The sequence below is a fragment of the Narcine bancroftii genome, chromosome 10 (assembly GCF_036971445.1).
Source record: "Narcine bancroftii isolate sNarBan1 chromosome 10, sNarBan1.hap1, whole genome shotgun sequence".
Taxonomy (NCBI): Eukaryota; Metazoa; Chordata; class Chondrichthyes; order Torpediniformes; family Narcinidae; genus Narcine; species Narcine bancroftii.
Window position 1 is genome coordinate 24,550,489 of NC_091478.1, and position 26,952 is coordinate 24,577,440.

The 26,952-nt window shown below is 43.4% G+C and overlaps 1 protein-coding gene across 5 annotated transcripts in view; it reads left to right on the top strand.

Annotated features, from left to right (window-relative positions):
• Window positions 1-279: 279 nt before the first annotated feature.
• LOC138744306 (prominin-1-A-like) overlaps window positions 280-26,952 on the top strand; it is an 83,057-nt gene continuing 56,384 nt past the window's right edge. For 2 of the 5 annotated variants that reach the window (XR_011345438.1, XM_069900217.1), the window contains exons 1-5: window positions 521-621; window positions 6,247-6,568; window positions 17,744-17,799; window positions 22,465-22,670; window positions 23,547-23,667. Coding sequence is in view for 4 of the 5 variants with exons in the window: in XM_069900217.1 (XP_069756318.1) it covers window positions 6,340-6,568; window positions 17,744-17,799; window positions 22,465-22,670; window positions 23,547-23,667 (612 nt within the window). In the remaining variant the exon portion in view is untranslated. Of the gene's footprint in view, window positions 388-520; window positions 622-690; window positions 781-2,147; window positions 2,283-2,669; window positions 2,832-6,246; window positions 6,569-17,743; window positions 17,800-22,464; window positions 22,671-23,546; window positions 23,668-26,952 lie in introns of those variants that run through there. The other 3 variants (XM_069900220.1, XM_069900218.1, XM_069900219.1) reach the window with 3 other exon arrangements.

The following is a 26,952-nucleotide window of genomic DNA, read 5'->3' on the forward strand; positions in this document are numbered from 1 at the left end:
CGACCAGTAACTACCAAGATTAGGCTGAGGGAACAATAGGCTTTAATATACAGAAGAACCTTGCTGGCCCAGATCCAGTTATAGGAACGGAGGGAAGGAAGAGGTGGCTCAACCTTTAAGGCCCAGGACCACAGGGGAAGAATCATAGGGTATGAGTCATCAGTGGGTGGGCCAGCTCCAATATATACAGTATTCAGTGATAACTATATACAATGGTGGAAACTTATCACCACACACAGTTAAATGCATGTTGGGTCTGTGCTTTCAAGGGGTGTTGGTTTGTTATGTTTGAAGTTGGTCACCTGATCACAGGAAAGCTATTATGGAGATTGGGTGAAATGCAACAGAGCTGAATAATACAGAGTGATTGGCCACCAAGAGGAAAGAGTAAGTGAATTTTAATATATTGGTTCACTGCAAAGTTCACTAAAAGTTTACAGCTTATAAAGTTTGACAGGAACTTTCTTCTCAATAGTGTGAGAGGCAATCCCAATCAATGTGGTCAGCAGGAAAACTCCCAAAGATTAATAATTTACCCAAGGCACAAAAAAAATACTGGCTATTGGTGAGAGGAAAAAAGAACAGTGCGTGGTTCTTTTCAAGAATACTTAATACTTTCAGGTGAAACCTGTATTACTTTAACCAATTCTGCACTGAGAGATGAGCATTGAAATCAGAAGACGTAGAACAATGACAGGATGTGAGGAAGGAAGGCCTGCCTTTTTATTCAATTTGAAAATGAGCCAGAAGGTCTTCGCCGCAAGGCATTTCCACTTGGTGGTTTGTTCATGTGTTTATACTGGGATGGGTTAGGACTAATGCGGGCATTTTATCAGAGGGTGGGCTAAAATAGGAAGCGGTTTGGAGTACTGAGGGTTTTGGATTGAGGAGGTGGGGAAGGGGGGGGTTTGTAGAGCCTTTGACAGAGGGAGGGGCTGATGAGATGGAGTGACAGGCAAGGTGAGACGATGGAGGGAGGTGTTCGTGTGCCACTCAGATCCTTAAGCAGATTTTACTGGGCCTCTCCTGTCTACCCCTTGTAATCTTTCAACCCCTTTGCTGAGTAGGCATATAGGGAGGGTTAAATTTCTCATAGTTTTGTGGGCAAGAGGTGGCCTCAGGGTGAAGCTGATGAGAATGTGGGAAAAATTGTGATTAAAGGGAGCTTTATGTAAGTGGGTGGTGGATGGTTGCCATTGGGTTGATGGGCTGAAGGGCCAACTTTTGTGCTGTATCTTTCTGCAACATTATGACTATCTCTGCCTTAAAAATATCCTGAGACAGTGCTTCCAACTCTGTGTTAAGAATAACTTGCCTCTCTTAACTCCTTTAAATTTCCCCCTTCTCACCTAAAAGGGGTAGACTTGATGGACTGAATAGCCTATTTTTGCTCCTTTATTTTATGTTTGATGCTCTTTTACCCAAATTTTAAATACTAGAATACAATCATCCTCTATTATTTAAAATTTGGGAAAAAGTCTCAGGCAATCTATCCTATCAGCACCTCCCATAATTCTATAAACCAGTCATTCTCAACCTTTTCTTCAGTGATGGCCGCACTAGGATTCTGGCAAAAGTTTATACTCCCTGTGAAGTTGGGGTTTTTTCAGTACTTTGGTGATGGCCACTCTAGGACTCTGGTCAAAGTTTATACTCCCTGTGAAGTTGGGGTTTTTTCAGTACTTCTCTGCTGAAGACGACATTAAAAATATTTGTTACGTGTGATGAAAAGAAACCAAGGTTTTACTTAAAATAACACAATGCTGGAGAAATTGGTCAAACAGTGTACTTTATATAGCAAAGGTAAAGATACATTGCCAACATTGTGGGCTTGACTTTTTCTTGTGTTAGCGTTCTGTGTTGTGTATTGGCCTACGTGTTATGTGGTTTTGTGTTGAAAAGTGAGTTTGCCTTAGAGACCCAAGGTGAAGGTGGACTGCTGAGAGAATGGGAGACGAACTGAGAATTTGCAGAAAATGATCTAAAAATTTCTGGACTTGGACCATAAACCACCACTGAGGGTACTGTGGAGTGGAAGGAGGCCCAGAGCATGAGTCATGGTCTGGAAGACAGTTTAGAATGTTGGGATTTCAAAAAGGGATGAACATTCCGAAGGCAACAAGAAGGATCCGGATGAAGCCTTTTGTTCCTCTCTCTGCAAGCAACACAAGAAGACAACTTCGAATTTTGTGCTTTCTCTCTCTCAAAGATCTTTTGGCTTCAGTTTACCAAACAAACTGAATTTTGTTTATGATCTTTGTCTTGGTTGAGATCGAAGTTTTGTGAGTCTTGTGTGTTTTGTGTTTGTTTTGTGTCTAAGTTTTTCTGTGGAGTGGTTGGAAAAATAATTTAGACTTTAATTACATCTGTTATATTTAGGCTGGGGAATTTATTAGTTATAGACATTTGCATAATAACCAGTGGGCATTTTATAAAAGGGGGGATTTTGAATTAAAGTTTCAAGGTGAATTTTTGTTGACAAAGTAATTCTTCATCTTTATCCCTGTGTGATATGCCTTTTTTGTGGTTGCTGGTTTGATCTTGTAACACTTGCATATACTTAAGGCCCAGGTGAGCAGATGAGAATGGCTGCTCTAAGTCTCTGTCAGTTCTCCCCTCAGGAATTCAACCTGAGTTTATCCATTAATTGCTTCTACTGTTCAATCCAGGCAACATCCCAGTGAACCTTTTCTGTCCAAATGAGGAAAAGAGGAAATTAATGGAAACAAAAAAGTCAAGTTGAAAGAGATATTATGTGAACTAAAAAAAAGTATTATGAACTGGAAGAAAGAGTTCACAAGGTGTTGGCATGGCAGTTAAAGAAAGAACAGGTATCTAGGATTGTAATAACAATAAAAAACAAGAATGGTCAGATGGTTTATAAGTCGAAGGAAATAAATGAACATTTTAGAGAGTTCTATGAGAAATTATAAGTCTGAATTAAACAAGATTAAATTAAAATTGAGCAATATTTGCAACAAATTCAATTACCAAATTTGTGTGAAGAGAAGAATTATCTAATTCTTTTGCAGAAGATGAGATCTATGATATTTTGAAAACTTCGCAAAATAATAAAGTGCTAGATTAGAATCAAACTTTTTATTTAAGGTGTTATACATATTTGGATTTCCTGAGATATTTATAAAAGGAATATAATGAACCAAAGGTGAAAATAGTAGTAAATGGTCAAAAGTCAAGTTTGATTAGATTAGAAAGGTATTCTGGGCAGGGTTGCCCACTCTCACCATTTCTATCTGCATTGGCAATAGAACAGTTAGCTGAAGTAATTCGAAGAGTTGAGGAAATTATTGATTTTGAGATGGGAGATAAAGCTCATAAAATTGGTCTTTTTTCAGATGATGTTTTAGTATATTTGACTAAAGCAGAAATCTCATTGAATTGATTAAATGAAAGATTAATAGAATATGGATTAGTATGAGGATGTAAGGTTAATGTGGATAAAAGTGAAATTATGCTGATGGTTAATGCAAACTATACACAGTGTAAAAAGTTAGTAAAATTTAAATGGCAAAATGATGTGGTTAAATATTTGGGGATAATAGTAAGTAAATAATTGAATAATTTGTATAAATTGAACTATTTAGCACTTTTAAAAGATTAGAGGAAAACAATAACATTAATATGGTGTGTGAATTGTGTCAAAATGAATATTTTTCCAAGAATTCAATACCTAATTCAACGTTTTTTAGATAATTAAATAAAGAGTATTAGAGAGATTTATGAGGGAGAAAATCCGCAAGGATAAGTATGGAAAAGTTAACATGGAAAATAAATCAAGGAAATTTGAGGTGACCAAATTTTAAAAATTACTGTAAGGCAGCTCATTTGAGATTTATATAGGTGAAGAAAGTCCAGATCAAATACTATATAAATGGAACTATGAAATTTTTAAAGGTAGAGAAGAAATACCCATTTTAAAACATTTGTTTCTAATATGGAATGGGATACATGTAGAAAGAGGCATAAGAAATTATCAATTGGCTCAATTGACGTTAGACAAAATCAACTTCCATTTCCAATGAATAATTCTTTATTTGGTATGAAAAAGGTATACAGAAAATTTGAGATTGTTTGAGGCTCAGTTTTCATGACATTTGATCAATTAAAGGAGAAATATGAGATATCACCAAAACAATATTTGTATATTATCAATTAAGATCATATTTGAAGAGGAAAATGGGAATAGATTTGAGAATTCTGGAACATAGTCAATTTGAATATGTTATAACAAATACTTTTATTATTCGAAGGTTTGTAACCACTATGTATAATAAATTACAAGAAACAAAGGAGAAAAAAGATCTGAATAAAACTAAGTTGAAATATGAACAGAACTTAAATATACAAATTCAAGAAGAATTTGTAGCGGTTAGTGCAATGCTGTTGCAGTGCCAGTAATTGGGTCTGTGGTTCGAATCCTGCCCTGTCTGTAAGGAGTTTCTTCCCCGTGTCTGCTACTGTTTCCTCCCACCCTTCAAAACATACCAGGGGTTGTAGGTCAGTTGAGTGTAATTGGGCGGCACGGGCTCATGGACTGAAAGGGCCTGTTGTCGTGCTGTAGTCTAAATTAAAATTATATTTTATCAAAAATTAAATTTTGAGAAGAGTTCTCAGGGGCTCATAGCCAAACAAAAAGGTTGAGAATGGCTGGTTGAGACACACCCACAGATCATCTTAAATTCCAGACCATGCTCCCCTAATTTGTGCAATCGCTTCTCAAAGGGGGAGAGGAGAGGTATAATGGACGGGGTTCCCACTTCCTGAAATGTGTCTTCCATTTTTCCTTAGGATATTAGAGGATGACAATTTGGACATTTGAGTCACTGGGATTAGTAAAGGTGTCAAAGGTTACGGGGAGAAAGCAGGAGAATGAGGTTGAGATGAAAAATACATCAGGCATGATTTACTTAGCAGAACAGATCTGTATGGCCCAATTTTGCTCGTATGTTTTGTTCTTCTGGATCATTGAGCATTCCTGTTCTCTGATTAATTTTACCGTCACCTTTTATCCCCCATGTTGCCATCAACTCTACCTCCTGGATTCCACCTCTCCGTAAGACATAGGAGCAGAATTGGACCATTTGACCCATTGAGTTTGCTGAGCTCACCTCCACAACTTGAAGCAGCCAAAGTCAGTTGGCCAACCTGCATGTCCTTGGGATGTGGTGGTGGGGGGGGGGAGTGCAAGGATGAGGAGGGGGAACCTGGACCATCCCCGGGAGAATGCGTAGGCTCTGGCCAGGGAAGGGTGGGGAGATGAGGATTGGTCAGGTCCCTGGAGCAGTGAGGCAGCACCTCCACGAGCAGTGCCGTGGAGTTGTCTTGGCAGTGCTCCCATGCCACCTACTGTGGTACACAGCACAGAAGCAGGCCCTTTGGCCCTAGCTACCCATGCCAACCAAAATTGTCCCACCCACGCTTGTCCCACCTGCCTGTGTTTGGCCGACATCCCTCTGAACCCATCCTATCCATGTATCTATCCAATTATTTTTTAAACATTGCAAGGATATCTAACTCAACCACCTTCCCAAGCAGCCTATTCCATACACCCACCGCCCCTGTGTAAAATAGTCACCCCTCAGGTTCCTGTTAAATCACAAGATCTAGGTGCAGAAGTAGGTCCATTGGCTCATCGAGTCTGCTCCACCATTCTATAATCATGGGCTGATCTGTCCTCCTACTCCATGGCCTTCTCCCCATAATCCTTGATGTCCTGACTAATCAAATACCTGTCAATCTCTGCCTTAAGTACACCCAATGATCTCACTTCCACAGCTCCCTGTGACACACATTCCACTGACTCTCCAACTTCTGACTAAAGACAATTTTCTGAATCTCTATTTTAAATTGACGCCCTTTTATCCTGTTCTCTTCCCCCACCCCCACCTTAAACCCATGCCCTCTGGTTTCCGATCCCCCTACTCTGCGCAAATAATCTCTTCCTCATGAATTTGTACACTCTGTGAGATCACCCCTCATCCTCCTGCACTCCAAGGAATAAAGCCCCAGCCTGCTCGACCTTTCCCTGTAGTTCAGGCCCCAAAGTCCTGGCAACATCCTCGTAAATCTTCCCTGCAACCCTCTTGGTGGCATCTTCCCTGTAGCTCTCGGTAAATAGGTGTGTTGTAAATCCAAAATGTTGTAAAGCCTCAATGGAATCTGGTATGCAAATGAGGAAGCAGGAAATAAAACTGCATTGCTCAGCAACGCTCTTTCTTTCTTTAGTAGGTACATCAGAAGCCAGCCCTCGCAGCTTTGACTCAAACACTCTGGGCTGCAAGAGTTTCACTGTGAAGAGGCAGAGGGGATTTGCGGTTGATGGGGGTCATGGCTGCTCCTAGGTGCGGACTGCTGGTGTTAGCACTGCTGGCCTTCCCTCCGCCTTCTGCCCCCAATCAAGTCTGCATCCAAGGACCGCGCAACTCCAGCAGCATCCCCCAGGCTCAGTACTCCAGCAACGCTGAACCTGGGACGGACAGGATATGGGAGCTTGACAGCATGATGCACAAGTTCCTCGGTGCTGTCCAACCAAACCCCTTCCCAACAGGTAGGCGAACTCCTCTTTGACTGGTGTTAGTCTGGTGACAGGAGAGTGGAGAAAGGCTTTTGGCCCATCACACCCATAACCCTTTATTTTTCTTGTATCCATGTGCCTGTCTAAGTCTTTTGAATGTCCATAGTGTACCAACCTCCACCAGCACCCATGGTAATACATTCCAGGCAGCACCACTCAGGGTTTTTAAAAACAAATAAATAATAATTCTTCTGTCTCCCTTGAGTTTTCCTCCACTCATCTTAAACATGTTATCACCCCAGGAAAAAGGTGCTGGCTGGCCACCTGATCTATGCCTTTCATAATCTTATTAACTTCTAGTGAGTCCTCCACTCATCTTAAACATGTTATCACCCCAGGAAAAAGGTGCTGGCTGGCCACCTGATCTATGCCTTTCATAATCTTATTAACTTCTAGTGAGTCACCTCTCATCACACAAAGAGAAAAGCTCTAGCTCTGCTAGCCTTGCCTCAAAAGAAATGTTCTTTAAACCAGGAAACTTCTTGGTAAATCTCCTCTGAACCCTCTCCATAGCTTCCACAACCTTCCTGTAATGAGATAACTGGAATTGAACACAATATTCAAGTTGTGGTCTAACCAGAGTTTTACAGAGCTGTAACACAATCTCCTGACCAAAGAAGACCAGCACGCCATGCACCACCTTAACCACCACGTCATCTTGCATGGAAACCTTGAGGGATCCATTAGCCTCATCGCCTATGGCCTGCTCATCCTGGGTGATTCAAGTGCTCTTCGAGGCACTTCTTAAACATCTACATCTTAATCTCAATGAGGTGCCTCGCTCCAGAACATTGACCATTTCTCTCCATGAATGCTGCCTGATTCACTGAGCCCCTCCAGCTTCTCTCAAGATTCCAGTGTCTGCAATGTCACTTGTCACGTGCAACTTGTCATCCACCACTCTCTCTCCGGCAGTGCTTTCCAAATATTCTCATACTTTCAGTATGAGAAAGGTTCCCCCTCAGATCCGTTCTAAATCGCTTCCCCCCCACCTTACCCTAAATCCATGTCCTTTAGTTTTATCTGCGTTTGATTTAGGGAAGGCAGATAACTATACCCCTTATAATTTTTTTTAAATTTAAACATGCAGCACGATAACGGGACATTTCAGCCCACAGCCCGTGCCGCCCAATTAACCCACAACCCCGGTATGTTTCGAATGGAGGGAGGAAACCAGAGCCCCCAGAGAGAACCCATGCAGACGTGAGGAGAACGTACAAACTCCTTACAGATATCACAAGATTTTAACCCCAGTCCCAGTTGCTGGCACTGTAACAACATTGCACTAACCGCTATGCGAACTGTGCCAGACCGTTTTGTAAGGTGTATACAAGATTGAGGCACCGAGGTAGAGTGGACACCCAGCACCTTTTTCCCAGGACAACAATACCACAAGCAGTGAAAGTGCTGAACACTGATGAACTGCTCCCGACAAACCTTGTAATTCAACAATATTTTTATATATGTATTGCAATGTTTGGGTGTTAAATCTGAATGCGTTTGGATTGTGTTGACACTCCTTCGTTGGGTTGTACTTCAACAATCAGATGATAAATAAACTTGAACTTGACTTGATTTTGTACATCTGTTGGGTACTATCAGTTGCCCCAATAATTGCAATGACAAAGACTGAGGGGAACGATAGCCTCTATTGCACAGAAGACTTGAGCTGGCCCAGATCCAAACTGGGGAAGGGAAGGGAAAGGTAGCCCGATCTTTATGGCCTGGGTCCCAGGGGAGGAGTCCAGGTAAGAGTGTCACCAGGGGGGCGGGCCAGCCTGAGGCAATTCATACACAATCCACACCATTACAACACCTCAATTATATCCACTCTTTATCTCTCTCCCCCCCCACCCTTTCCTGGGAAAACAGACCCAACCTGTCTAGTCTAACTGAAGTGCTCGATCCAGGCGATATCTGGTGAATCTCTTCTGCACAGGAGCTCAACAGCCAAAGCAGCCCTCCCCTCCATCAACTCCATCTTCACCTCCCACTGCCTCGGGGACACTGCAGCAACACACCAAAGGTCCAAAGTCCCATCCTGCCCTGGTCACACTTCCTTCTTCCCACTCCTGTGATCTTGGGTTTGAACCATGAACCCTCTGATTCAAGGACAGTTTGTTTCCTGCTCTTGAGCAGACGTCAAATTTGTGCAAGATGATGCTTTGTGCTGTTTATACTTTTTCTCTTCAAGTTCATAGTCACATGATACTTGGCACAGTGAGAAGGCATGGTGAGGTTAGCCTAGCGGTTAACACAATGCTGATACAGCTGATACAGATCGTATTATATGGCGAGCTCTCCACTGGCCACCGTGACAGAGGTGCACCAAAGAAAAGGTACAAGGACTGCCTAAAGAAATCTCTTGGTGCCTGCCACATTGACCACCGCCAGTGGGCTGATAACGCCTCAAACCGTGCATCTTGGCGCCTCACAGTTTGGCGGGCAGCAATCTCCTTTGAAGAAGACCGCAGAGCCCACCTCACTGACAAAAGGCAAAGGAGGAAAAACCCAACACCCAACCCCAACCAACCAATTTTCCCTTGCAACCGCTGCAATCGTGTCTGCCTGTCCCGCATCGGACTTGTCAGCCACAAACGAGCCTGCAGCTGACGTGGACTTTTTACCCCCTCCATAAATCTTCGTCCGCGAAGCCAAGCCAAAGAAGATACAGCACTAGCAAACCAAGTTTGATTTGGTCTTGTCTGTTCTCCTCCCCATGTCTGCTTGGGTTTTCTCTCACTCTTTAAGCGTATTGGTGGTGTAGGTCAATTGGGTGTATTTTGGCAGCATGGGTTTGTGGGCCAAAAGGTCCTTTTACTGTGCTGTATGTCAAAACTTTAAAAAAAAATAAAAAAAATATTTAAAAGGTTCTTTCGCAAGTGTAAGAAGTAAAACATGAAAATCTGCATCACTGTAGTCGAAATAAAAACTCAATGCTGGAGAAACTCAACCAAACAGTGTAAAGATAAAAGTATATAACCCACATTTTGGACTTGAGCTCTTCATCAAGGCTGTAAATGGTCCAGTGAGTCAACAAAGCAGCAGGGCAAGACTACAATTACATAGCATAGAGCTATAGTGAGAAAGAACAACTAGCACATAGCAAGGGCAGCATGTGAGCACTGTCGTGGGGCTCGTTCAGGAGCCTGATGGCTGCGGTAAAGAAAATATCTTTAATCCTGTTGGTGTAATTTCTCACTCTTGAGCTTTCTCCCTGACAAATGTGTGTCAGGGGTGTGATGGGTCCTTCAGTATAATGACTGCCTTTCTTCAGCAATGGGAGACAGAGTCCATGGAGGGAAGGGAAATTTGCATGATATTCTGAGCTGCATTCACCGCCTTCTGCAGCTTCTGATCGCGAGCGATTTGCCTCAGGGGATCATGAGTTTTTGCAACTTCCTCAAAGGGAGGTGAAAGAATCAGATTTTTAAGGAAGAGATATTGTGACAGGGAAAGCCAGCCATAATGTTATTGAATAGTGGGCAAGATCTACTCCTGCTCTTGATTTATCTGTCAGACCGACCACAATGCCTGATTCAGAAAAACAAAGGAAATGTAATAACGAGTTTATTGTCATACACATATGCACCAAAATTCTGTTTTGCTGCAGCTGAACAGGAACTTTGCATAAAAATAACTAAAAACAAGTTGGTGCACTTAATTGGATTATAAAGGGATAACAAATATAAAACCTAGTACATAGAACATTACAGCGCAAGACAGGCCCTTTGGCCCATGGTATTGTACCAATCTATATATGCCTACCAAAAAAAGATTCACAGTAATCCTAGTGCAAACAAAAGTGACTTGGTCGTTGTGCAGACAGACCTTTTTGTGATCTTGGAGCAGTTTCTGATCAATATAACAAGGGGAGGTTCAAGAGTCTGAGAGCTGTTGGATAAAAACTGTTCTTGAACTGAGGTGCTGGTCTTCAGGCTTCTGTACCTTCTGCCCGAAGGTAGCCGTGAGAAGAGGTTGTGTCCAGGATGATGTGGGTCCGTTATGATGTTGCTGCCGCCTTGAGACAGCGGCGCACATGGATGCGCTCAATGGATGGGAGGTTGGAGCCTGTGATGACCTTCAGGAGCTTTTATGCATTCCTGGGCATACAGATTGCCAAACCAGGCTGTGATGCACTGTGTGCATCAGTAGACATTTGGAGTAACCGATGGCATGCTAAATCTTCTCAGACCCTTTAGAAAGTGGAAGCCCTGGCATGGCTTCTTGACATTCTTCACGTGGTGTGATTCACGGAATCACAGGGTTTCAGGGATCACTCCATAAAATTGTTTGACTCCAGAATCTCAGTGTGAACCCCAGTGTCATCAAGTTACGGGTTGAGAACGATGAGCTACAAAGCAGCTACGTGCAGGTAAGGGTCAAGATGGAACCACATGGGGGGGCTTTTGGGCTGAGAAACATGAACAGTCTAATTGATTCTGAACCAGTCAAACCCAATCGTACCAATGACGGAGTCATTGGACCTGCTGCCTCACAGCTCCAGCGAGCTCTCAGTGTGGAGTCTGCAGGTTCTCCACATGCCGATAGGCTGAAGACGTATTGTTTGGTGGGTCTGGCTGTGGGTCTAAACTGGAACTCCCTTTCTCCAACCATTCCAATTCCCCTCCCCATTCCCACACAGACACATTTGTCATCGGTATTGACTTGAAATGCGGTACTATAATTACCAGTCACTTGGTTACCTGCATTGCAGAGGGGTCTATGCTGGGCGACAATATCTTTACGCTGAGTTCCTCCAGCATCTGTGTTTTGACTACAATCACAGTGTCTGCAGGCTCTCTTGACAATGTACCATGTAGTTAGAAACTGTAAACCAGCAATGTACACAGAAAATCTCCCTCCCAAATGCTAATACAAAAGATAGGGTAAGTGTGTTTGAGTTGATAGAACACTGGTAACTAGGTGGGTCCCCCTTCATTCAATCACAAATCAGTTTCCTTGTAGCTCTGGGTCTTTTGTATTGTGAATTCTGGTACTCTGAAATGATTAAAGAGGTGCGTTAATTACTTTTGGATCAGTTTACACTGCTTTATATGGTTAATTACCTTCTTGTCCAGAACATACCATATGTTATTTTCATTGTTATATTTCAGATTTCAGTTCAACACTGTTTTTCAGACTGCAATGTTGGGAAAATTGTTGAAAAAATTAACATAAACATTGTCCGTTCACACTGGGTGCCTTTTTAGACAGCAAATGCTTGAGTGCAACAATCCTGGTGGTTGGTCATGCAGAAGAGTGGATGTCTCCAAATGAATCTTTCCAGTACGATTTACACTGCAGGCTTTCTCTAAAAAGTTGTAGGGGTCTTGCAGGATAAATCGTGGTGCGGGAATTGACTTAAAATTTCTGCACATTCCTTTTTACGCTGCCTGTGTAGCAGCAAAATTCTTTGATTGTGCCTTGCACTGCCTGTAGTCTATAAACCATAACTGTTCTCACTCTCCCTCCCTCTCCCCTTCACCCTATTCAAAGAAGGGCAAGTTGCAGTCAGTGACTGTGTTGCCCAACTGAGTCATCAACTTATGGTCATTTTCTTGACATCACATTCAGATTCATTGTGGCTGGAGTAAGTGCCACATTTATGCCCATATGCTCCTCCCTCACCTCCACTCAGGGTCTCAAATGTGAAACAACACTTCACTTGTGTATCTGAGGGAGTCATCTACTGCATCCAATGCTCCTGTTCTGGCCTTCTCTACATTGGAGAGACTGGACGCAGACTGGGAGGTCATTTCGCTGAGCACCTTCGCTCTGTCCGTATCAGTGACGGGGATCTCCCAGTGGCCAACCATTTTACTTCTGCTCCCTTTTCCCATGCTGACATGCCTGTCCATGGCCTCGTGTACCGTCAGACCAAGATTACCCATAAAATGAAGGAGCAAGATTTCAATTTTCCATCCTGGCACTCTCCAATGGGATGGCATTAACAATGATTTCTCTGATTTCTGCTTGCTAAACCACTCCAAGTTCTCCCTCTCTTCCCCTTCCCTTAGCCTTCTTTCCTCCAGCTCTCCACCCCCTTCCCTCTCTATTTCCAGAACCATCCCTCCTCCCTCTACTTGCTGTGCCCTCCCTCCTTTTTCCACCTATTACCTCCTAGCTTTGGGACCGTACTCTTCCCCTGCCCCCTCCCTCCCTCCATTTTGTTCAGGCATCTGCCTACATTTTGTTCATACCTCGGGCCCGAAATATTGGTTATGTATCTTTACCTTTGACATTCTTCACGTGGTGTGATTCACGGAATCACAGGGCTTCAGGGATCACTCCTGTGTGACCTTCTGCGTTTCTCCAGCATTGTTTTTATTTCGATCATGGTATCTACAGACTTTTGTGTTTTACTTCAGATTAATTAAATGTTTTATTATTCTGTATCCATTTAAACTTTTTTTCCAGAAGCATCTGACCCATAAAATTTGAAAATATAATGGATATATGCAAATCATATCATTCCACTTCCTCCTCCTATTGAAATACAATTTTGGTTCTTGCACTATCTGTGAATATTTATCTTCAATATATATCCTTTTATATTTATTGCCTATTTTTGTATCTTAGCATATTCTGGTAAAAGTTGAGGTTTCAGAGTACATACTTGACATCATGTACAACAGATTTTTTCCCTGCGAGCCAGGGCAGATTTTCTATTTATCAGTAGTGCAAAGAAAACTGCACAAGAAAAGATATGCAGACAAAACAGAGAAACTAATCAAAGAAAGAAATGTAAATAAACTGTGCAATACAAACTATTCACCAGAGAAAGGACCTTGGTCAAGATGAGGTCAAAATAGAGTGTGCTGGACCTTGTTCAGATTAAGAAAGAGGAAATGCTGGATCTTCTTAAAAACATTAGGGACTGGATGAGATTTCAATTTCATATTTATGGTCAGAGTACATGCATGACATTACATATAACCCCGAGTATCTTTTTTTCTGCAGGCGCGGCAGAATTACCACTTATTGGTAGGGCAAAAATATCTATACACAGTGTACACATGTAAACAAATGAAGAACTGCAAACAAACTGCAATACAGAGAATTTTTAAAAAATCAATAAAGTGCACAAGGAAGAGTCCTTAAATGAGTCTGAGTTTGTAGTTGAGGAGTCTGATGGTGGAGGGGTAGTAGCTGTTCCTAAACCTGGTGGTGTGAGTCTTGTGGCATCTATACCTCCTTCCTGATGGGCAGCAGTGAGAACAGAGCATGTGCTGGGTGGTGTGGATCCTTGATGATTGGTGCTGCTCTCTGACGGCAGCGTTCCCTGTAAATGTTCTCGATAATGGGTTGTGATGAGAAGAGGGAAGAGATAGCTAGGGCTCTGGCAATGGTTTTTCCGTTCACCTTGGCCACAGGGGAGGTGGTAGATGATTGGAGAATGGTCCCCTTTTTTAAAAGAAGTTAATAGGGAGAATCCAAGAAATTATAGACCAGTGAGTCTTACAAACTATTGGAGAGGATTCTTAAAGGACAGGAATTTTGAGCATTTGGAAAAGTACAGTCTACATGGCTTTATGAGGAGTAGGTCATGCTTCATGAGGCCTAATTCTGAGGAGGTAACAAAAGAAATTGATGAAGATAGGGTGGTAGATGCCGTGCATATGGATTTTAGTAAGACATTTGACAAGGTTCCTCATGACAGCAATTAATACATACAGCTGCTCTTCATTGACTACAGCTCGGCCTTCAAAACTATTATTCCCTCAGTGCTACAAACTCTAGGCCTCTGTACCCAGCTCTGCAACTGGATAATTGATTTACTCATCGGAGACCATAATCAGTACGAATTGGAAACAACGTCTCTTCCTCACTGATTATCAAAACAGGTGTACCCCAAGGATGTGTGCTTAGCCCACTGCTCTGCTCATTTTACACCCATAACCAATGCCATCTACAAGTTTGCCGATGACACCACAGTTGTTGGTAGAATCACAAATGGCAAAGAGGAAGCTTATAGGAGGGAGATAGATCAGCTCGTTGAACAACAACCTTGTGCTCAATGCCAGTAAAACCAAGGAGATGACTGTGGGCTTCAGGAGGAAGTCAGGGAACATGACCCAGTCCTTGTCGATGGCTCAGTAGTGGGGGGGCGGGCAAAAACTTCAAATTCCTGGGTAGCAACATCTCTGAGGATCTGCCTCTATGTTGATGCAATCACAAAGAAGGTCCGCCAGTGGCTAGACTTTGTGAGGTGTCTGAGGAGATTTGTTATGTCACTGCAGACTCTTGTAAACTCTCCAGGTCTACTGGGGAGAGCATTCTGGCTGGTTGCATCACTGCCTGGTATGGAGGTACCAACTCTCGGGATAAGAATAAACTCGAGGGTTGTTAACTTGGCCTGTGACATCCATTTTTTTTTTAAATTTTTTATTTTTCACACCATAAATCACATTAGCCATGATAGACACTATTTCTTTTTCACACATATACAGTGACTTTTTCTCCCCCCCCCTCCCTCCTCCCAAGCCACCCCCCCCACCCCCCCCCCCTCTCATCCATTTTAGGTATACAATCTAGGTTGCATTAAGCCAGTCAGACAATGTTGTCATTCAACAAAAATACACCAGAAATTCTACTGAGTCCATTCTTTTCTTTCCTTCTCCTTCCATCAACTTAGGTAATGTTTGTCCCCGGTAGGTTTTTGCTATTGTATTTAATGTAAGGCTCCCATACTTGTTCGAATATTTCAATATTATTTCTTAACCTATATGTTATTTTTTCTAATGGAATACATTTATTCATTTAAATTTAGTAGTTTCTTCCTTTTAATTTGGTTATGTATTCCATTAGTATTTAAAGTCATATAGTTCAGCGTAGCCCTTTTATATTTTGTTTATCTTCTCTTTCCGTTTTTCCATCATTACCTGATTCTGATAGGCTAACTCAGAGACACGAGGCATGGAATCCATGGAACCTTGGCTGTGTGGATTCAGAATTGGCTCGCCTGTACAAAGCAGAGAGTAGAGGGGGACAGAAAGCATTCTGCCTGAAGGTCAATGTCTAGTGGAGTTCCACAGGGATTTTTTCTGGAACCACTGCTTTTTGTGATTTTTTTAAAAAAATATATAAATGACCTGGATGAAGAAAACGAGGGATGCTGTGGTAAATTCACAGATAGTACAAAGGTTGGAGGAATGTGGATAATGATTAAGATTGTCGATGGTTACAACAGGATAAAATAAGGATGCAGGGTAGGGCAGAGAAGTGGCAAATGGAGTTCAATCTGAGTAAGTGTGAGATGATGTATTTTGGAAACTTGGATGGCAGAGTACATGGTTAATGGTAGGATACTCAACAGTGTGGAAGAACGGAGGGGCCTTGGGGTCCAAATCCATAGATTTCTTGAGGTTGCCTTGCAGGTTGATCGGATATTAGTTGGAGGTTGAGTTCAGGAGTCATGAGGCAATGTTACAGCTCTATAAAACTCTGGTTAAACCACATTTGGAAATATTCTGTACAGTTCTAATCCCCTCATTACAGGTTGGAGGTTGAGTTCGGGAGTCATGAGGCAACGTTACAGCTCTATAAAACTCTGGTTAAAACACATTTGGAAATGTTCTGTCCAGTTCTAATCCCCTCGTTACAGGATGGATGTTGAAGCTATGGAAAGGGTACAGAAGAGATTTACCAGGAGAATGTGGTTTATGAAGCAAGGTTAACAGCTGGGACTTTTCTCTTTGAAAGGAAGAAGGATAAGAGGTGATTTAATAGATTATCAGAGGCGGCCAGTGCCTTTTTCCCAGAACACCTAAGGAGATCTGTACAAAGGGAGGAAAGTTTTGGGGAGACATCAAAGGCACTTTTTTTTTTTAACACACACACAAAGACTGGTGAGTGCTTGGAATACATTGCAGGAGTGGAGGCTGGAACACTAGGAGCATTTGAGACTATTAGACAGGCTCAGAGTTGAAAGAAAAATAGAGGGTTATGAGGTATGACGTGTTTAGTTTTTTTTGATACGCATATATTGATTGGCACAACATCGTGGGCTGAACGGGTTGTACTGTGCTGGAATGTTCTGTAACAGGCAATAACAAGAGGACCGAAATTTAAGGAAATCGAAGGTTCTACTCTTTAGGGATTCAGTATCATGACTTGCAGTGCACTATCTTAGGCATAGAAGCACCATAGAAGAAGGCAGAGGCCTTAAATGAGTCTCTGATTGAGTTTGTCGTCGAGGAGTCTGAGGGGTAGCAGCTGTTCCTGAACCGGTGGTGTGCATCTTGTGATACCTCTTGATGGCAGCAGCGAGAACAGAACGTGTTCTGGGTAGTGTGGATCTTTGATTGCTGCTGTTCTCCGACATAGATTTTCTCAGTGGGGGTAGAGTTTTGCCTATGATGTACTGGGGGGTGTCCACTAACTTTCCGCTCAGAGGTATTGGTGCCCCCACACCAGGCCATGATGCATCCGGTCAGCACACTTTCTACCACACATCTGTAGAAGTTTGCCAAGATTTCTGATGTCATTCCAAACCTCTCCAAACTCTGTGGAAGTAGAAGCGCAGGTGTGTTTGTGGGTGCTTCGGCTATTGAGCTCCTTGCTGATCTGCTGCTGTGGTCACTTTCTCTGTAGGGTTGCCTCTCATGCTGTTATCCTCATGTGCTTCTCCACTGCTCCTTGTGGCCCATTGCCCAGCACAGGCACTGCCATCTTTGGCACAGACGTCCATGGTTGCAGAATTTAAAGACACAAACACTGTCAGCTCCTAACAGGATACTTAAAGCCTGTACAGAGCTGTTGGCATCTGGATCAGGCACTAGGACCATGTGGAGCAGCGCTATCTCTGCTCCCTGCTCTCCTGGGTCCGCACCAGCAGCAATGCTGCCATTTCTTTCTTTACATTATACTGATGTATGTGACAATAATCTCTCATCGTTATTGACATCAATGTTGCATTCTAGTGCATCGTCTTCCTCGTTCTACACCATCCCCTACATTCTCAGTCAGCTTCTCCATGCCCCCTGACGCTCCTTTGCATCCTCCCCTCTATTCTCAATCTGAACTACAAAAGTCCTGACAGTAAACTTGGATGTGTAACATTTTATTGATTACAGCACTCACAATCTCTTGAGTGCAATATAAATATTGATTCATAAAAACTTGTTAATTGCTTTGGTTTTGTAGGTATTATTAAGTTACTGGTCGAGAATGTTCAGAACCTACAGGACAGCTATGTGGAGGTAAGGGCCAAGATGGAACCGCGGGGGGTGCCACTACCTTTACGCTGGGAAACGCTCTAATCAATTGATCCTGAGCTAGTCGAACCCAATTGTCACTGCATCAATGACGCAGCCATTGGACCTGATGGCTCACAGTTCCAGTGAGCTGATTGTGTGGAATCTAAATGCTCTCCCTGTGGCTCTGTAGGTTTCCTCCATGTGCTGAGCAGCCTGAAGACCTATCGTTTGTTCTCCCAGTCTCCAAACATTCCGATTTCCCTCCCCATTCACACACATTGTGGAATAAATGGCTTTGTGATTAAGTTTGTTGATGAAATAAGTACAGGTGGAGGGCAGGTAGTAAAGAGGAAATTAAAAGACTGCAGAGAGACTTAGGTACCATATTCATATTTGTAATAGTCTATCCCATGTAATAGTCGAAGCCCTCCTCTTTTTTTGGCTCAAATATCATGCATTTTCCCTATATCCTGTGTAAAAGCTGACCCCCTATTTTGGCCCTGCCTATCTGAACTTCCAAAGTCTCAACCATGAACACTTGCCTTGGCCGCCCACCCTCCGAGCTCCTGACGCCCGACTGCAGATCCTCGTCCTAGCCACCTGTCCATCTGAGCTCCTGACGCCTTGAATGACACAGGCACTCATCGCAGTCAAAAGTAATAACTGTATAAAAGTCAAACCTCCAAATATGATCTAAAAAAATTGGTTCCCAAGATTCCACTCTTGCATGAGTTCATATGGTAGATTCAGAGAATGAATCATAGAACATTACATCATATGGCCCTTCTAGTCTGAGCCAAACCATTTTCTTTGACTAGTCCCACTGATCTGCACCCAGTCCTTTGCCCTCCACACCTCTCCCATTTATGTTCCTATCCGCGTTATTTTTAAATGTTAAAATTGAGCCCGCATTCACTTCAGCTGGCAGTTCATTCCACACTCCCACCCCTCACTGTGTGAAGAAGTTCCCTCATGTTCTCCCTAAACCTTTCTCTTTCATTCTTACCCCATGTCCTCTGGTTTGTATCTCACCTACCTCAGTGGAAAAAGCTGATCTACATTTACTGTCTATTCCCCTCATAATTTTAAATACCTCTATCAAATCTTGCCTCATCTATGCTCCAGGAAATAAAGCCCTAACCTCTTTAACCTTTCCCTGTAACTCAGTTCCTGAAGTCTGAGCTGAATCCTAGTAAATCATCTCTGCCCTCTTTTTATCTTATTGATATCTTTCCTCACCAATGTCTTGTACAATTTTACCATAACATCCCAACTCTAATACTTTGGTTTATGATAGCCAATATGCCAAAAGCTCTCTTTACTATTTGTATTCCCACATCTCTCTGTTCTACCACACTCCTCAGTGCCCTACCATTCACCGTGTATGTCCCTTCTTAATTTGTCCTTCCAAAATGCAACACCTCACACTTGTCTGAATTAAATTCCATCTGCCATTTTTCAGCCCATTTTTCCACCTGGTCCAGATCCCGCTGCAAGCTTTAATGCTTTTCTCGCTGTCCACAATGCTTCAATCTTAGTGTCATCTGCAAACTTGCTGATCCAATTTACCACATTATCATCCAGATTATTGATGTAGATGACAAACAGTAATGGTCCCAGCACTGATCCCTGAGACACACCATTAGTTACAGGTCTCCGGTCTGAGAAACAATTATCCACCACTACTCTTTGGGTTCTCCCGTCCAGCCATCGTCAAATCCTACTACTTTACCCTGAATACCTAGCGTCTGAACCTTCCTTGTCAAAGGCCTTACTAAAGTCCATGGAGACGACATCTACGGCCTTCCCTTTGTCAACTTTCATGGTAACATCCTTGAAAAACTCTAAAAGATTGGCATGACCTTCCATGCACAGCCATGTTGACTAATCCCTAATCGGTTTCTGTATATCCATTCTCTGAGAACACGTTCCAGTAATTTACCTATTACTGACATCAGATTCACAGGCCTATAATCCTCCAGCACCATACCTGTGGCTAAGGACATGGGCAAAGAAGTGGAAAATGAAATACAATGTTGGAAAGTGTACATTCATGCTCTTTGGTAGAATGAATAAAAGGGAAGACTATTATTTGGATGTGGAGAAAATTCAAAATTTGGAGGTGCAAAGAGATTTGGGAGTCCTTTTGCAGGATACCCTATAATGGATTGGGGGGGGGAGGAACCTGTTACCATTCACGGGCCAGATGGTGAGTCAGTGGTTGAATTGTGGGCCACACTGATTTTTTTTTTGAGGAGGCGTCCGACGGGGGTGGTGGGGGGGTGAGGTGGGTGGTGGTGAGGTGGGTGGTGTTTGCGGAAGACCTTGGGGAGATGATGGTGGCATTGGACTTTGGAGGGGCTGGAGGTGGTGTTGAACCATAGCATTGGACATGGGAGTGTGAGTGGGTGGTGGCAGCGTCGTAGTGGGGGGGGGGGGGAATGGCAGTGTCAGACTAGGGGATGGTGGCAGCAGTGTTGGACTGGGTTGGCGGTGGTGTTGGACCTGGGGGGTGGGGGGGGGGGAGGAGATCAGCAGCGGTGTTGGACCAAGGTTGGTGGAGGTAGCGTTGGACCAGGGGTTCAGCAGTGGTGCTGGACAAGGTATGGTGGCGGTGCTGTACAGATAAGTTTAGATCATGGGCCAGATATATGGTCTGTGGGCTGGATAAATATGGATCCAGCCCATACACCATAGGTTGCCCACCCCTGCCCAAAAGATGGTGGTGAAAGAGGCGAATCCAATGTTGGCATTTCTTTCTAGAGGAAGAGGATATAAGAACATAAATATGATAGTGAGGCTCTATAAGGCACTGGTGAAGCCTCACAGGGAACAGTTTTGGAGTCTGTATTTAAGAAACGATATGCTGGCATTGGAAATGGTTCAGAGAAGATTTTCAGCAATCCTTCCTGGAATGAAGGGATAAGCAGATGAGGAATGTTTGATGGCTTTTGAATTGTACTCGTTGGAGTTCAGAAGAACATGGGGGGAGGGGGGGAAATCTCATAGTAGATTTTGAATGTTGAAGGGCCTGGACAGATGTGCCCCCCCCCCCCCCCCCCGTGGTCTGCTTGCCAATCATGCCACACGCAATCGGTAATTTCACTTATCCGGCATATACCAATCCCCATAGGTACCAGATACTGGGGTTTTACTATATCATCCTTCTCCCCATCCTGGTCCATTTATCACCTACTAGCCTGTCTCACCCTCTCCCTTCTTCTTAATCTTTGCTCTCATTCAGTAAGGTTCAAAGGTTCCTTTTATTGTCACATAATAATACATAACATTGTAACATACATGATATATTTCAACTTTTGTCTGTCGTGAGGCAAACAAAGAGTCACCATGAGAATTGCCTGGTGTCCCTAACAATAGGAGAAAGGAAAGCAAAGGAAAGTTCCTTCAGAGTTGCTGAGTTTCCATGGATTCACCTCCAGCGCTCCCGCAGCCACACAGATTCCAGTTCAAACCATTGGCAACACAGGCTCTAGGCCCAAACCTCCGATACAATCTGGAGGCCTTCAGCACCTGAGGCACCTTTCAAATCCCGGTTCTGGTACCCAGTTCCCACGAGCCAGTCTCCAGTAGTCAGCAGCCTATGTGAGTCTTTTAGCCACTGAGCCTCTTGCTGGTCCACTCCATCCTGTGGGGTCATCTCCTATGCTGCTTTTCAACAAGGTGGGAGATGTTTCTCCCTGCTTCTGCTGCCTTGCGCCAGTCTGCTGCTCTCCTACCCCTTATGGTACGTTGCCCAGCACAGGCGCTGCTGTCTTCAGCACAGACCCCGTAGATTTTTTAAAAAGCAGTCAATTCCTTTAACAGGACATTTAAAGTCAGCATTGGGACTGGGCTGTAGGACCCTACAGGGCAGTGCTGGGTCTCTGCTTCCTGCTCTCTGTGGGTCCCCAGCTCTGGCTGCATTGCCATTTTATCTGATGCATTATCAGTTTTTCTCTTTGTCTAGCAACATTTCAGTGGTATTAGTCCTTTACAGAACAGCAGCTACCAAGAGGAAAGCTGAGCCGATAGTTCCTGTATACTCACTCACTCTGTTGTTTGGACAGATGGCCACCATATTACAGGCTAGTGTTCTCATAGCAATGAGTTGGAAACTACATTTTTAAAAAAAATTAAAAATGCACTTGTGCTTCAGTTAACCTTCTCCAGGAAAGCAATTAATCCTCCAAAGGATTGAATAGCAAAATAGTGCAGATGCTTGAAATCTGAAATAAAATGGAGAAAGCTAAGGGTGGTCAGGCAGTGTTTGTAGAGCTCAGGTTGATGACCTTTTACCAGATGCATCTCTCAGTATGCCTGGCATTCCTTGATCATCACTTGAGCTCTGTATTAGAGATGCTGGAAGAACTCAGCCAGTCTCGCAGCATCCAGAGGAGGTAAAGAGAGATAACCGATGTTTCGGGCCTGAGCCCTTCAAGATAACCTTGAAGAAGGGCTCTGGCCTGAAACATCAGTGATATATCTTTACCTCCTGTGAACGATATGAAATCTGCTGACTCCCTCCAGCATTTCTGTGTTTTCATTCCAATCACGGGGCCTGCTGACTTGCGTGTTTCACTGTATTAGCCAGCACCTTCAGAGTCCATACCCTCTCACCTCACCTGACCCCCTGTTCCATTTTCTATCCTCACCTCTCCATCCCTCAAGCTGGTTCAGTACGAGGTTGGTTACATCGTGGGTGCCGCCACTGGGATCCTATTCTTGCTCCTCATGCCGCTGGTGGGACTTTTCTTCTGCTGCTGTCGCTGCTGTGGAAGGTGTGGAGGCAGGATGTACCAAAAGCAAAGCAGATCGATGGCCTGCAGGAGGAGGACGTTGGCAGCATTCTTGTTTGTCGTCACGTCCATCATACTGTGAGTGTGGTCAGTCCTGTCTTCATGCCCACTTTTAGAGAATTGCAACATGAAACACTGTGTTTCAAAGTCCCAACTGGAGAGGACAGAGTTTAACTTCAGATCATGCTCCCTGGGAGGGTAAAGATCAAGTGCAGAGAAAGGCTTCCTGTTTACTGTTCCATCAACAACCCAGAGTTTGGACATGGTTAAATAGAGTAAAACTCCCCCAACTCTGTTCTGTCAAAGAACCACAACCTCTCCTCCCCAGTACAGAGATTATCCCTTTTTCAGGGTCACATTCATGCCAGTGTGTCTCTAGAGGTGAGGCGATGAGGAGCAGTGGGAAACACAGGCTCGGGTGTGCTCTGGGCAGTGATGATAGTGTTATCATTTGAACCGGTAATTACTTGTAACTACAAACACCAAATCACTGTATTAATGTTTTTTTTAAATAATCACTGAAATAATCACTGAATAAAAAGAAAAAAAAAAGGATAGAGATAGTAGCTCCCTCTACACTGTCCCATCACACACTCCCAGGGCAGGGATGACATGTCTTAGATACAGTGAAGCTCCCTCTACACTGTCCCATCACACACTCCCAGGGCAGGGATGACATGTCTTAGATACAGTGAAGCTCCCTCTACACTGTCCCATCACACACTCCCAAGTCCATTTAAGAACTTGGTAACAGCAGGAAAGAAACTGTCCTTGAACCTGGAGGTTCATATTTTCAAGCACACATCACCTCTGCCAAAAGAAAGGGGTGAGGAGAGAGAGAGAGAGAGGTGCTGATGGTGGGAGGTTCTGACTAAATTGAACATGTCAAGAATTATTTTATTTGGGGAAGGGAGGTAATAAATGACTGCTTTATTTCTGACTCTCCACAAACAGAGCAGGAAATGTCTGTATGTTCATCAGCAATGAAAAGACATCAGAAGGTATTCAGGAAAGTGAGAAGCTACTGAACACCACCCTGGGAAACCTGAAGATCTACATCCAAACCATCCCCATTGTAAGTTTTAATTGTATGGTGAAGCCTCATTAAGATTTTTTATTGAGCAAATTGTGTCTGCCATCTCCATACTTACAGACTTATCCCTTCCTGAGGAAGATCCATTTCACTTCACTGAATGATTTCTATGCCTGTCCCCCAAGGAGGAGGCCATTTCACCCATCTAGGCTGGGCTGGTTCTGTGACAGAAGACTCCAAGTTTGTCCCACAACCTTGAACGTTATTCTCCTTCCAATACATACCCATTTTTCTTTGGACTATCTAGTTTGTTTTCTGGATTATAATAATGGAATGTGTTTTTTTTTAAATGCTCCGAACATGATGCTATTACAATGCTAGCGACCTGGGTTTGCATCATGCGTTGTATGTAAGGAGTTTGTATGTTCTCCTGTGTCTGCGTGAGTTTCTCTGGGCGTTCCGGTTTCCTCCCACTGTTCAAAACCTATAGGAGTTGTAGTTAATTGGTATATTTGGGCAGCACAAGAGTTGTGGGCAGAAGGGCCTGTTACCATCCTGTATTTAAACATTGAAATTAAATAATAAAATATTAAATTTTAATTTGAAAGGAATGGGCCCTTCAGCCCATATGTCTGTGTCAAACATGATGTCCAAATCACATTAAAACTCTGGGATTGCACCTGATCCATAACCCTCTATCCCTGACATATTCATGTGTCTATCTAGAAGATGCTGCTATTGTGTCCTCTTCCAGCACTAAACCAACAGCCTGTTCCAGGCACCCGCCACTGAGTCAAATATTTGCCCAGAAATTCTCCCTTAAATTGCCCCATCCTCACCTCAACTCACTCTACAATTCTTTCTTTGGGTCAGCAACTCCACAAAGGGTGGGGAAAATTTCTCCATTGCACTCACATTACTTTTAAGGTCTTCACTAAACCTTCGTGTGCTCTGCCTCTGATCCAGAAGGAGGCCACTTGACTCATTGAGCTATAGGGAGAAAGGGGAGGAGGGTCAAGTTTGGACGGATCTAGAGGAGAACATTTCCAAGTTATTGAGTGAATGCATCACTCTCTGCTTCTCTCCCCCATCCCCCCAACCATTTTCTTGCATCTCAACAACTCATTCTCTCTCACACACGTGCATCCATCAAACCACCCTTCTACTCCTTACCCCCAGCTTCACTTCCTATTGTCATTCATCTACACTAACTGACTTTGCATTTTTTAGTATTGGTAGAAACTCCACACTGTCAAAGGTAAAAAGGCAAACTCCACATATACAAACGTCCAATTCCAGATTGAATGTAGGTCACTTGTGAAGAAGCTGCCCTCTGTCGACGAACCCCAAAGTTTCCTCAGGAATTTAAAAAACAGGAGGAGTGGTGGCTGATATGGTTTCCTGAGCCTGAACCATTGCTAAGACCTGATCTTGGCTGCATCTCCACTCCCCTGCCTAATTCCTACACATCAACAATCCCTTAAATGGTCTTATCCCTGTAAAGAAGTCTATCTCATTCCTGATTCTTGCTCCATCTCTCAGGAAAAGTGTCCGCCAATGGCCAGGCCATCTAAGGCAAGGCAAAGTATCTCGGTCACTGCAGGAACTCTGCACAGAGGCAGTCGGTATCATTTGTTGAGGTTTCCATTAGTTACTGCTCTTCCTGGTTAAAGAGTGAGGGTTGAAAGAGTTTTTTCTCTGTCCAACAATATATTTATTGTTGACAGCGCGGTAGAAGCCAATTCTGGCCATTGAAACCCATGCCGCCCAGTTACACCTAATTAATCTATAACTCAGTGAAACATAAATCTGCAGACGCTGTGATTGTAGTAAAAATGCACAGAAATGTCAGAGGAATTCAGCCGGTCTTGTAGCGTCCATAGGAAGTAAAGATAGAGAATCGACATTGGTAATAAATCTTTACCTCCTATGGGTGCTCGAGACTGTTTGAGTTCCTCCAGCATTTAACCTACAACTCTGTTTTGGAGGGTGGGAGGAAACCAAATCACCTGGGGAAAAACCCCACGCAGATCACAGTGGGACAGACATACTCCTTGCAGACAGTGCCAGATTTGAACCTTGAGCAAGTAATAGTGTAGTGTTAATCATACTGTCCAACAGAGTGCCGAAGATTATCCACCATTACCCAAATCCAAGAATCCTGTGCTGAGAGATGGGCACTCCAGGAACTCCATGGGAAGGTTCACTGTGGAGGCAACTGGCCTCCAGTTAATTAAATGAAACAAAGTCTGCTGATGCTGTGATTGTAGTAAATGCACAAAAGCCCTAGAAAAATTCAGCAGGTCCCTTAGCATCTGTAGGAAGCAGAGATTCAGATTTATTGTCAGAGTACGTATAACATCTCATACAATCATGAGATTCTTTTTCCTGCGGGCATGGCAGAATTACCACTTAATGATTGTGCAAAAAAAAACCTGCACACAGGGTACACATGTAAACAGACAAAGAAATGTAAATGGATAAAGAAATGTAGACAAACTGTGAAATACTGAATTTAAAAAATATCAATGAAGTACAAAAGAGCCCTTAAATGAGTCCCTCTGAGACATATAACAAATGTTTCAGGCCTGTGCCCTTTGTCAAGGTATGAGTAAAAAGCAAGCAGGCGTATGTAATAAAAAGGCAGGGGGTGGAGGGAAAAAGGGGCGGGGGGAGCACAGGCCAGCAGGCAAGAGGCCATAAGTGGAAATGGATAGGAAGGCATGAGAGAAAAGCTGTGAATTGATCAGGGGAGGGGTTAGGGTTATGGTCAATGCAGAGGTGGAAGAAAGGAGACAGAGGGATAGGGAAAAGAGAGGGACAAGGGATGGGGAGCTGGAGGTAATGAGACATGGGGATAAGGAAAGAGGGGGACAGGGGAGAGGCCTAAAGAAACCGGAGGTTGATGTTAATCCCACCCAGTTGGAGGGTGCTCAAACGGAGTACAAGGTGTTGTTCCTCCGAATTGTGTATGGTCTCAGTCGGGTTAGGGCTAACCCTAAACTTAAAACCCGTTGGAGCCCCAGGAACTACTTCCACTTAAAATGGTGACATCTCCCCTTAAGTAAGGGGATGAAATGTTGACTTGAGTATGCTGCATTATATATATTTAAAGACTCTCACAAAGATTAAAAAAGGTCAAAGATGTATTAGGTCTGTAGGTTAATTGGTCAGAAGAGCCTGTTACCATGCTGTATCTCTAAAATAAAATTTAAACATCACCATACATGCTCGTGTGAACATCAATACTGTGTAATAGTCGACTCCTCCCCCCCCCCCACCCCATCCACTTTTTGGCCCTGATCGCCTTCCCATCCGAGCTCCTGT